Source organism: Varanus komodoensis, unplaced genomic scaffold (assembly GCF_004798865.1).
Source record: "Varanus komodoensis strain SLA01 unplaced genomic scaffold, ASM479886v1 scaffold11, whole genome shotgun sequence".
Classification (NCBI taxonomy): Eukaryota; Metazoa; Chordata; class Lepidosauria; order Squamata; family Varanidae; genus Varanus; species Varanus komodoensis.
Window position 1 is genome coordinate 26,708,337 of NW_025335317.1, and position 12,570 is coordinate 26,720,906.

The window sequence follows — 12,570 nt, forward strand, 5'->3', positions numbered from 1 at the left end:
TTCTGATGGTTCTCTCAGTTTCACAGAAGAAAGCAATGCTGCACTGCTGAGATCTGAAGAGATTCTAGAGCTTAATTTAGCTTAGTCCATTCAAATAAACTTCAAAAGAAAATGTTAGCACTACAGCCACCTCATTCTCTTTGGGGTTAAGCCCATTAGGCATAAAGTGGCCAGAGAACACTTCTGAAGTTCTCCCCATTGTAGTGGGAGCCTCAGATGACACAGTCGGCACACTGGCTATTGAGAATATAGTGAATGGTTTACTGCAGGGGTGGGCAACCTGCAGTGCAAGGACCTTATGACATGCCAGACAACCCTTGTTTAATTTCAAAAGCCCTCCACATATGATCAGTTCAGACTTCTGCCAAGAATGATCTCTTCTTTCCCTGGCAGCCCTCTGCATGGCAAGGGAGAGAGAGAAAGAGGTAGCAAATCCACCCACTTTGGACTGTGGTCCTGCCCATGGCAGGCTGTGGCCCACCCACTGCTGATATGCAGCCCACAGAAGATTAACCAAAAAGGAATGTGACCCTTGACAGAAAAAAGGTGGCCCACCCCAGTTTACTAGATGCTGTACATAAGAAAAGGGTGGTGAAAATATAAACTAGTAATGCTTCCCCAGTGCCTGTCATAATTGGTCAGCCTGGTACAAACTAATCTTCTGTCCAAGTAACTGATGCACGTGTGCGTGCGTGCGAGAGATGTTTCTTTGCTAGACCCAGAAACAGTGCCTATAGCACTTTTCAAATTAACTAAATATCTCAACTTCACCAACAGCAACATATGTCTTTTCTTAAATTCAAAGCTTCTCCTTTGAAGTTACACTGTTAATCTGAGAATTACAGCACATTAAGAATCAACACATAATCTGCATAAAGGAATACTGCAAGCATGCACATGTATTTGAACAAGAAAATACATCAATCCATTTGTTTGGCTCAAATTTCAGCTTAAAAAAAACAGAGTAGAACATGACTTAAATTACTATAAATTGATTCTAAATCATTCAGAAAATATACAGTTTTATCATTCTAACTTTAAAATGTGAGCTTCAAAGAGTGTTGGGTTGTGGGATAAGGGCAGCCTTGAATTTAAGCACCAGCTGGGTAGCCATTGGCAACATGACACTGCATGCAAAGGAGCAAATTGGCTGGTGGAGGAGGGATCAGAGCACAGTTGTCTGGCCCTCCACTATCAATAGTCTAGCAACTTTTCTGGGCTTCTTTACAAGGCTATATAAGGGAGACAACAACTTCTACAACTATTCTAGTAGAGAGGAATAGGAGAAAACAATCTCAAATGCTTACCAAAACTTAACTGGGAGGAAAGATGAAGGCCCTGAAATTGGCTCTCCAAAGAAACCAGCCATTACCCAAGCTTACCGAGAGTCAAGGTCAAGTGTCATATAGCTTCTGTTGTATTAGATACCTGCCTTATTTCCCTATACAAATGTGTGAAGTAATAAATTTAAGCAATGCTGTGCATATGAGATACCTGAACCTGTGACAGACCTAGGGTCAAAGGATTAATGTGGGTGGGAATTATATATTTTTCAACCCACCCTTAATGCTACCATTAACAATGGATTGGACTAATGTTGCAAAGTTGGCTTAAACTAAATGCCATTTCCAATAGAGTTGCAATGCCTCTTAATGGAAACAGCATTCTAGTTTTCACAATCAACAACCTTTTACAAGATACTTTCAATACAATCCCATAAATGTCTAATCAGAAATACATCCAGTGTGGTAAGTCTTACTCCCAGTGTTACATCTTACTGAATTAGAAAACTGTTTATGTTTGAATGGCATATATTGATCTGGTAAAAGCTGATTGGACTAAAATTAAACAACTAAATGTTTTGCCCAAGTCCCAAATACATTTTTATTTAAGTACCTTTTATCATGCTACAGTGGTAAATATACAACTTTACAACATACTGGTGAAAACCAACAGGCTAAACTTTAACATCTATGTTAAAGGATTTATACGGGTTTGTAAATGATGCTAAAAATCCAGTAAAGATTAATGTGAACAGCCATTCAAATTAACACTAACTAAAAGTGTGTTGCACATAAGTTACCATTTCCATTGTAACAAAAACAATCAGGAATATGTAGCACCTTGAAGACTAACACATTTATTCTGATGTAAACCTTTCTAGGCACTGACTACTTCATCACCTGCACCTGCTTATCCCAGATGCATGAAAGCTTCTGCTAGAATAAAACTGTTCGCCTTTAAGGTGCCATAAAACTCTTCATTGCTAAAAGATGATAGTTATTCTATATATTCCTGGGCCAGGAAACTTGTAGGCCTCCTGATATTGTTGGACTGCAGCTTCCATCACCCCTCCCCATCAGCTACAGTGACTAAGGCTAATGGGATTTGTGGTCAAACAACATCTCAATGGCCACAAGTTGCTCACCCTTGATATACACAGTATTATTAAGATACTTGGTTTCAGCAAGCATTATTTACTGCTTCAAAATCCAATATAATCTCAGAGGGCTGTTGAAAGATTTATAAGTAGCACAATACATTGTTGCACCTACTAGCTATGGCACAAACCTGAACTAGGCAGAAATTGGAAGACTGGGCTTGTCATCACATTGGGTAAGAAGTTATTTCATAGACATCAGCGGGAAAGCTGCGATACTTGGCAAGCTTATAGGCCTGACTTCTGTATAGCAACTGTAATGGTTTGATCTTTTACAAGCAATACCCAGTATGCACATGACATGCCTGTATGCAGAACACTTTCCTCTTGCAGAAGAGAACAGATGTACACACATGGTCATTCCATTCAGTATATATGCACCCCACATCTTGTGCACAATCCTACAGAAACTTTGCCTAAACAAGCTATTGAAAGAAATTGCTATCTCAAAGCACCACTATTATGAACTTTACACAGCTGTTGATCTCACATAAACACTTCCTACTGCACATGTCAGTCTGGAGTTGGCAGCAAGGAACTGAACTCATGGCTTTTCAGATTGTTATAAGAAACCTGTTAAGAAAAACATATAATGCAAAAATATCATGAAAGATATTCAAAGAAATTATTAATATGTTTTATAGATTTAAGTCATTTTAGGTATACTCATTGTACAATGCAATTCCTCACAGTGAGGTTTGAAATGCTACTTAGGATTGTTACTAGCTTCAGTGTGCCACTCAGAGAAAGAACTCGGGGACCAGAGTGTAGGTTCATCATTACCTGCCATGAAGTAAAGCATTACAATTATGTTCTGATAGGTTTAACAGCCTCTCCAAACACCTACTCTAGTCATCATGCAAGCACTGAAGATGGATCATAATTACTTCTACATGAATATAATATTAGAATCAGAAGGCCTCTAGACAGATGGCATAATAATATGATAGCATCAAAATGTCAAGAAATATACATCAATGAGCAATGCAATTGCATCTCTTGAAAAATTATTTCATCATACAAGAAAGAGGTGTGCCATAAGGAGCAGAAAAGGGAGGAGAATCACTATTATTGGTGTCCACTATCCTAAAGTTATTCCACCTTGCAAAAAGCACCCAGTGTCTTTGCAGAGACATGTCCACTTAAGTAATTAGGAATGAAAGCAACAAACTTGCTCCACTTCCTTTGCACAGGATACCATTATAAAGCATACCTTTATAATCTGGATATTAATGTTTTAAAAGAGCAGCCCCATTTCCAAGTAAACTAGCAAAACCCCCATTTTTAAAGGAAGCTGATTCACGAGTTCAGCAACAACATGCATACCCAGACACACCCACCAGCTTTGACAGGTCCCAGAATACAAACAGCCATATTAAGTTATGCAATAACACCCCCAACCCCATGCTCCTTCTCATTGAGTGTATAATTATATCATACAAGGCAAGGGGACAACCAGAGATTAAGTTAAGTCTTACAAGCACCAAGGAAAATAAAACAATGGAAGAAGGGACCAAAAGAAATCATGAAAACTTCGTTAAAGTAGTACCATTGCATGCATGCATGCATGCATGCATGCATGCATGCATATATATATATATATATATATATATATATATATATATATATAAAGTATTGTGGTCACTATTGATCCCAAAGGCATCCTCAGCAGGATCCCTGCCTATTATCTACGCAAACAGGTAGGGGCAGGTGTGTGTGTGTGTGTGTGTGTGTGTACACGTTCAGTTTATGAGTCACCCAATAGCTGAAACTCGCCAGGCGAAATACAGAACAAAAACAAATACAATGATGCTAATGATAAAACACTTCAGAAGAATTTGTTTTTTAAAAAATAAACGCGTTACAATTTCCCTCTTAACAGCTCCATGATTTCCAAACACAGGGGATTTGTACAAACACAGACATGTATTTTTTTCGTCAATTTTAGAGAGCCAAGAACGGGGCTTCTTGGGCTACCGATTAGTCGGATCAGCCTATTTTCGAAGGCCAGGGGAGCTGTCAAATGAGGAGGGGAGGGCGCTTTCTTTCATTGGAAGAACTTGTGAAGGGTGGAGGTGAAAAGTCAGGGCGGAAGAAGAACCACAAGGCAATTGCGGGGAGAGGAAGGAAAATGGACCACCGAGAGCAGCCCAAGCCGGCGGGAAGGAGCAGGAAACTCCCCAGAAGGCTTGAGGAACTCTCCCTGCCCTCGACCGATCATGGAAAAGTACGCTTTTCCTCGGAGGCTGCTATCCCCACAGTCAATGTGGCGTGTGTGGCTTGGGAAGAGCTGTCATTGCTCTCCAGGCAGAGAAAGGAGGAGCACGCGGGGCTCACTCCATGTGCAACGCCCAGGGAGAGCCTCTTCTCGCCCGCCCGCCCATTCACCTCAAGGTGGGTCCCACACAGGCCGTCTCCGTGCTCTCAATCTCCTGCAGAATCCGCTCATGTTCCGGTAGGCTTTCCGCCATCTTGCACTGGAGGGAAGCGGGCAGCACAAGCAAAGGGAAAAAGCAAAGACGGGATAGAGGGAGGGCCAAGGGGGCGGAGCTAGCTGCTGCGGAGCAGAGTCGAGCAAATCAGCGAGCAGGACGAGCGCCTTCGACCTTCAGGAGTTCCGCCTCCTGCAGGGCTCCTGGCTGGCTGCGTTTGCACTTCGTAGTAGCAGTGTTGTGGGGGCAAGATTTTCTTTGCAGAGTGCCAAGAAGGCGCTAGAAGAAAGGGTAGGGGAGTAGTGAGTACCAGGGGGCGTACAAGCTCAGTCTTTTGGCTAATTTAGAGCAAGGCCTGTTCATTTCTATGGGATATTCCCCCAAACAGGGCAGCAAGGCACACCTAACTCCAAAGTGGTTTTCAGTAGATTTAGGGATGGCTGGTTCGGCAAAACATTGGGCTTTTTATTATAATTATTATTGCTATTGCATTTCTATCCCGCCTTTCCCCCTTTTTCTGAGGATATCAAGACTGCTTACATTGTTTACCTCCACTTCCTGTTTATCCTAACAGCCCTGAGAATTGGGCTAAGAATCTATGGCTGGCCCAAAGTCACCTGGTGGACTAGATGTCTAAATGGAGACTAGAACTGGAATCTTTCAGATCCATGATCTAACACTCCAACCACCACACCAGCTTACTGCTCAGTAACCCTGCCAGTCTCCCTATTGTTATAGCCCAATATTATTGAATTCAATGGGACATAATAGGCCAAATCACGTATGACTGTAAAGGTCTGTTTAGCAGACTGTCTTTTCATTTACCTCTAGAGTAGAAACACTGGAGCCAGTCTTTTCTCCAACCGCATCCCAGAGTCTTTTACTCTACTCTGCACAGTAACTAAAAATGAAAAACAAATCGCTCCTATACAGAGTTCTGCCCACTTAAGGTCAAGGAAGCAGGGAAGCAATAGATCTAAAAACACTTATCTTTACACAGGACCAATCCACGTGTGTGTACGGTAGCGTGTTCGAAAGACTTGGAAGTCAAATTGCTCAAGTTCTTCCTCTGAATCCAGTGGTGTGGGGTGATGCAAAGGTACTATACTGCATACCCTCAAAAGGCCTTTCCCTTTTTAATACTATCTTCACAAATTGCAGAATACAAAGCTGACAGTGAAAACACTTATTTGAGCTGTCTCACATTAAGCACTAAGGATGCAAACCTATACATCTTTAAACAGAAAAAAGTTCTGCAACTTCCAGACTTCCCCAGTTAGCCTTACTACATGGTGAAAGCTGGGAATTACAGGATTTTCTGTCTAAACACAGAGAGGAATAGGAACACTGCATCTCATACTGAAGATCTTAGTTAAACTTTCACATGTGCTTACCTAGAAGACTACTAGGTAAACACATTTACTAGCATTTTTAGGATCCTCTGCAACACAGATTTAAGGTATGCATTTGTTACATTAGCTAATTAGGGCTAACACACACCTTAAAGCATGTCACCTGTCTGCTTGTTATGATCCATAACGATGGTGAAGTTTCACATGATTTTATACATTTCACTACACAATATTAAGTTTTTGATGAAGCTCAATCACACATACAGCTGCAGCACATGCAATCATTATATTTGTTTGTGTTTGTATCTCTTCCACAGGAGCTCCAAGCAGTGTATATGCTTAAAGATAGCCATTAGGCAAAGTGACACAGGCAGAAGGTACAACGGAGGGGAAGAGCAGTGAAGCACTGGAGGTTGTCCTACATTCCTTAAACTAGTTTACTGCCTTTGGATGTGGTTAAGATGTCCTGTCACCAGTTCCAGATCAAAGCAAGTGGAGGCCCTGAGCTAGGCGGCCTTGGGAGGCCCAAACTTAATAGCATCTGAGAATGAGAAACAAAATCTCTTTCTCTTCTTTACCTACTCAGTAAAAGTAGAACATTGCTGAAATTTTAGCATTGATAAAAAGATTGTTTATAAATTTATAACTTCTAATAAGTTTACAAAAGCATGGAACTAATGAAGCTGTTCACATGGAACATTCATAGGGGAATCATAACTAAATTATAAGATTACACTGTGTATAAAGTCAGAACACTTTCTTTGAAGCGTTTTAAAATGCAAACTTACCAATTACATCATTAAAATCAGTAAGTCACAGTTTATCATATTCTATGCAGAGAATGATTAGATCAGACAACCAATCTTGGGACTTTGTTGACCACAGATCATTTTTATTTATTTTATTTATTTATTTATAAAAACATTTTTATGCCGCCCCATTCGCCGAAGCCTCGGGGCGGCTTACAACAATAAATTAAAACCACATAAATTAAAATATACATATTAGAATAATAATAATAATTTAAAATGCAATATACACACAATATAAACCAGGACCCATTATTTTTATCTATTATTAAAAGCTCTTCTACCTCCTCCGGGACAGACATCCCTTGTAGTCTTTCACGTAGGTATGCCCCTGATTTTCATTGTTACAAGTGAAATAAAATTAATGGTAATTGTTTTAAAAATTGGCAGGAAGTCAACCCCCACCCCCCAATTATGAGACCCTGGGCTGCAGCCCACTCTGCACATATGTAAATCCGGCACTGCCTGTCCTCAGAAGTACAGTTTTTGCCAGACTGCAGAGGAGCACGCAGAAGCAAAGGAGATGCTATCTTGTCTTTCACCTCAGACAGCAAAATGACTTGGGATAGCTCTACTTATTGTATCCTAGCAAGATATTGTGAAGTAGGTTCAGAGATAGTGACTGACCTACAGTGACTGATCCCTTTTTCAACCAATCCAGGTGAGGCAGTGGCTGTGCTGAACCGGTGCCTGGCTGAGGTAATGGACTGGATGAGGGCCAGTAAACTGAAGCTCAATCCAGACAAGACAGAGATCCTGCTGGTGGGTGGTTCGAACTCCTGGGTAGGTGACTTGGATCTTGTCCTGAATGGGGTTGCACTCCCTCTAAAGGACAGGGTCTGCAGCTTGGGAGTGCTCCTCGACCTGGAGCTGGCTTTGGAAGCTCAAGTGTCAGCGGTGGCAAGGAGCGCTTTCCTTTAGCTTCGGCTAATCCATCAGCTGCGTCCCTACCTGGAGAACGACTGCCTAGCAACAGTGATGCATGCATTGGTTACTTCCCGGTCGGATTTCTGTAACGCGCTCTACGTGGGGCTGCCCTTGAAGATAGTCCAGATACTTCAGATGGTGCAAAATAGAGCAGCCAGGTTGCTGACAAGGACTGGGCGTTATTCTCATATAACCCCAGTCCTCTACCAGCTTCACTGGCTTCCCGTCAAAGTCCGGGCTCAATTCAAGGTGCAGGTAATCACTTATAAAGCCCTTAACAACTTGGGACACAGATACCTAAAGGAATGCCTGTGGCCATTTTTGCCCTCCCACCCCTTGAGATTGGCAGCAGAGGCTCTCCTCTAGGAGCCTTCCTTGAGAGATATTAGGGAGCAAAGTACCCGGAGGAGGGCTTTCTCTGCGGTAGGGCCCAGCCTATGGAATGTGCTCCCCAGAGAGGTCTGCCTGGAGCCGTCATTATTTGTTTTTCGGCGCCAGGCCAAGACCTTTTTATTAAAACAGTATTTTAATAATGTTTAATATTTATATATTTTAATTGTGCAGCCAGTGTGTTTCCAGGTTTTAATTGTAATTGTTTTATTTATTTATTTATTTATTTCTGTGAGCCGTCCCAAGGCTATGTAGCAAGGGGACGGCATATAAAAACTTTAAATAAATAAATAGTGAATTTCATGGCCAAGTAAAGATTTTATTCTGAGTCTCCCTCAGCCTAGTATGACTTTCTCTAGCCACAACCTTATACTAGCTCCTCGTAATCAGGAACCTCTACTGGCACAAAAACAAAACAAAAAAAGTTAACCACCCCTGATCATATGTAAAATGCCTTAACTCATTGTTGGGCCAAGATTCCACATCAGTTTTGGCCTCCTTTCAGAAATTAAGCCTCAGCGGTTGAGCTTTATAACCTCCTGGGTGCGGGGATAAATCGTTTTGTGAAAGAAATGTTGAGGTTGCTGTCTAAAAAGGTACTGCATTTGCTCCTTATCCCTAAACAACAAACAGAACATAGCTGATGGTTATAATTCCAGAATTTACCAGCTCTTAAATTTTGTCAGGATCTCAACCATCTTAGTGGATTTTACCCCTCCACAATCAATTGCCATGCTGCTTGGCTGACAGAATACTCTAACTTTCCGTATGAATTAGGAGCACAAATGACAAGGAAGCAAGAAACCTAAAACACAATCAGTGGCATCTAATAGCAGGGGTAGGTGGGCAGAACATCTGGGCAATGTTGCAGAATGGCACTGATGGAACTCCTTATGAGGAAGATGCTTCAGCAGATGATTTAACAGTGCACTTATGAGGGAACATCCTACCAAGGAGAAAATCAAGTATCTTTCCTTTAAAAGATACTTTGAAAGGGAGTGCTAATATAGTATTTCCTTCTATTAAAACAAAGCACCCCTTCCATTTTGGAGTTGTTTATGTGGTTTATTTATTCTATCCCGCTCTTCCTCTGAAAAGTTCAAGGGGATGCAGTCCCCTCCATTTTACCTCTCACAACAACACAGATATGCTGAGAGCATATGACTAGCCCAGGAAGTGTTGTGGCTGAAAGGGAATGCTAACTTTGGTCTCCTAATCTAAGCTCAATGCTCTGATTACTCCAGTACTTTGCTTCCCTTTCAAAAGCAACTCTTATCTCAGAATAGCAAACAAATATATTTTATAGTCACTTCCCATTTAGGAAAAAATGCTGTACTTCAAAATAGGTTTTATAGTGTTTACTTCCTTTTAGAATGTTGCTTTACTACACAAAGATTATATAGCACAAGTGAGATATGCAATAAAAAGTTGCTATGTGGAGTTTTCTTTTGTCAGTGTACCAACCTGCCAGCTATGCCCCTTTTTTAGGGTACTCCATTCCTTTTCCCTTCCCCTAATTTTCCTTCCCACCCACCCCTTAACAGTTGGTCAGCATTCCATGCCTAAGTAAGCTCAGGCTTCATTGAGCTATTTAGGTTTTTCTCTTTCTGCATCTATCTCTGTACTTGCATGTCTGCCTGCATATATATTTGCACCCCCAACCAATCACCTGGCACCCCATGCAGCCTTCAGGGTTGCCCACCCCACCTTATAGCAAACGATGAAAAACCGGGAGATTCCCCAAGCCTTCTGATGTCTGCCTCTTGTACACAGATGGTCCATTTCGACCACATAAAAATCCCCACTTACAAGGCTGACCTAAGAGATTTGCCGGCTGAGGTGGAGCAGCACATATTGCCCCTACTGTTCACCTCAGCACAGTACCCCATGCCAAACAAGTTATTTTGACACCTGAGACACAAATCCCCCTACTGTCTGGCAGTAAACTAAACTAACACAAAAACTATACTAAATTAAATAAGTTAGTTCAACAACATCCAAAATCAGCTGCCTCAGATACCATCTCACTCTGCCTGATGGTGCCAGCTCTGCACAACACTCAGAGAATTGACTTGCTATTGGTGTATGTATATGCATGTGTGCCTAAGTGTAAATATAGTATATGCATGTGTGCCTAAGTGTAAATTTCCAGTTTATGTACAGCGATTGTGAGCTGATATCCTTGGAAGGAGGGATCCAGCTGACCCATCCTTCCCTAACCTACAGTTTGACCTGAGTCTCCATCCAGACGAGATATGGGTTAACCATAGGTAGAGAGGAAAAACTGAAGAAGTCCTAAATTTGCAGCAGTCAGAGGGAAGCAGGCAGTGTTGTCAGAACCCTTTCTTAATTCCACAACAATGTTCTACATGATAAGACATTAAAATAGATATAAAAGTGCTTCTTACAGTATGCTGTAATGATTATAATGTTTGAAGCATGCATGCATGTTAAGAAAAATGTATTACTTCAAAATGAAAATACATAGTTTGTTTGGTATATCCTCTTTGCAAACTGACACTCTCAGTACAACCAAGCTATTTTAAAATATTCTTGTCATTTCCTAAAAATAAACTTGAACATGATACCTAGTGATCTAATATATAATAGGACTATGGAAATAAAAATAGATTTTCCTTTTTGTCAATTGTTGAATTTTAATGTAAACTAAGTTAATCTGCCATGTCACACTTTGCATATCACTTTATAGCTGTTGACTAGCAGTCTTCAATAGTCAAAGCTGTACCTGTATGTATATAAAATGCAATCCCCACACACTTCCCCTCTCCTTCAACTCTTTCTCAAACATAACAAAAGTGAGGTATTCATTCAAATAAACCAAATAATAATATATCATCAGCAAAGCCCATGCTATGTAGCAAAGCTGGTCCGGGAAAACATAGCTCCACTATTTTTAAAGGAGCAGAGCAGTTATTTATGAATAGCACCATAACATCTTGAACCTAAATGCTTTTCTCAAAATTAAAACGGTTCTGTGAAATCAAGTTGTACATATTTCAACTTTAAGATGTCAATCAGTACCAGTTCCTTTAGGAACCAGACTACCTCTACTGAAGCCAGAAAGAGCAGCTTTCAGTGTTATGGCAAATGCAGCAGAACTAAGAACATTCTACAATATGATACTTACCCTAATGTGATTCCCAGAGGCAGCTCTAAGTATTTAATCTCACCAAGGACTGTTTCGTATACATTATCTTTGTTTTCTTCCACATAGAAGCCTGCTGCATTTGGTCTGCTATTAGCGGCCATGGTCAAATATTAAACTATGCTGGCTCCAAGGGAGGATCATCTCTTTTTATTTATCATCGGAATGAAAGATGATCTTGCTAGCAAAATCAGCAATGAGGAAATCACAGTGGATTGACTGTGTGAGTGCTGAAGACTTTCTGACCTCAAGTGAGACACAGCTGTTGTTTCCTTGTAGTCTAGTAACCTATTGCATATAACACTGGACTCGCCTCCTTGAAGTCAGATCTGTTTCATGTAATGCAAAATAGATAAGTGAAACTACTGGAGGTATATACTTAATCTATCACACACAAGACACACACACCCATGATATCTCGGTGAAGCAGGGTTTAATTTAAAGAATGATGCTCTTAGCTTCCACATCCAGTTCTGAATATCTGCCCCCACTGCCCTAGCCAAAGGAGATAAAGTCACATTTTCCATGTTCAGCTTTTTCCTGTTGCCTTAAGAAAAGTCCACACAAACTGAGGAAACAGATTACTTTGGGGAAATACTGCAAAATGTAATAAGGTCAGCATGGCATGTGTTGCTCTGGTACTTTTTCATAGTGATCTCATCATCTTGCTAATAATGATATTAAAGCTAAGGTGTCATGAGCAGGAGTGTTGCCAAATGGAGCAGTCCTACATTTTGAAGTAAGTGCTGATTACCATCTAGTGCTGATTACCATCTAATGAGAGAGTCCCCTGTTAAACCAGAATCTGGACTCTGAAATTATCCAATTGCACTACTGTTGGTGGGGGATGGAGGGATAGAAACTGAGGATAAATATTTTCCTGCCACTTCTCTTCCCAGCTGTCCCTTAGCTCTCCAACCTCTCAGAATGTCTTTGACCTCCCTTTATTTTGCTTGACACAACAGCCTACTAATTTACCCATGTATGCATTTGTGTCAAGCTAGGTATTTAACTCTTTTATATACCATTCTATAGTAAAAACTGTCAGAATGGT

At 40.9% G+C, this 12,570-nt stretch overlaps 1 protein-coding gene across 12 annotated transcripts in view; it reads right to left on the reverse strand.

Moving 5' to 3' along the window:
- Window positions 1–11,765, reverse strand: part of EXOC6 (exocyst complex component 6) — a 130,148-nt gene extending 118,383 nt beyond the window's left edge. For 4 of the 12 annotated variants that reach the window (XM_044420661.1, XM_044420667.1, XM_044420660.1 and 1 more), the window contains exon 1: window positions 4,829–4,966. In XM_044420661.1, coding sequence (XP_044276596.1) covers window positions 4,829–4,911 — 83 coding nt within the window. In that variant the 5' untranslated portion in view covers window positions 4,912–4,966. Of the gene's footprint in view, window positions 1–2,930; window positions 3,014–4,828; window positions 4,967–11,498 lie in introns of those variants that run through there. The other 8 variants (XM_044420657.1, XM_044420662.1, XM_044420666.1 and 5 more) reach the window with 5 other exon arrangements.
- Between the last annotated feature and the right edge of the window lie 805 nt (window positions 11,766–12,570).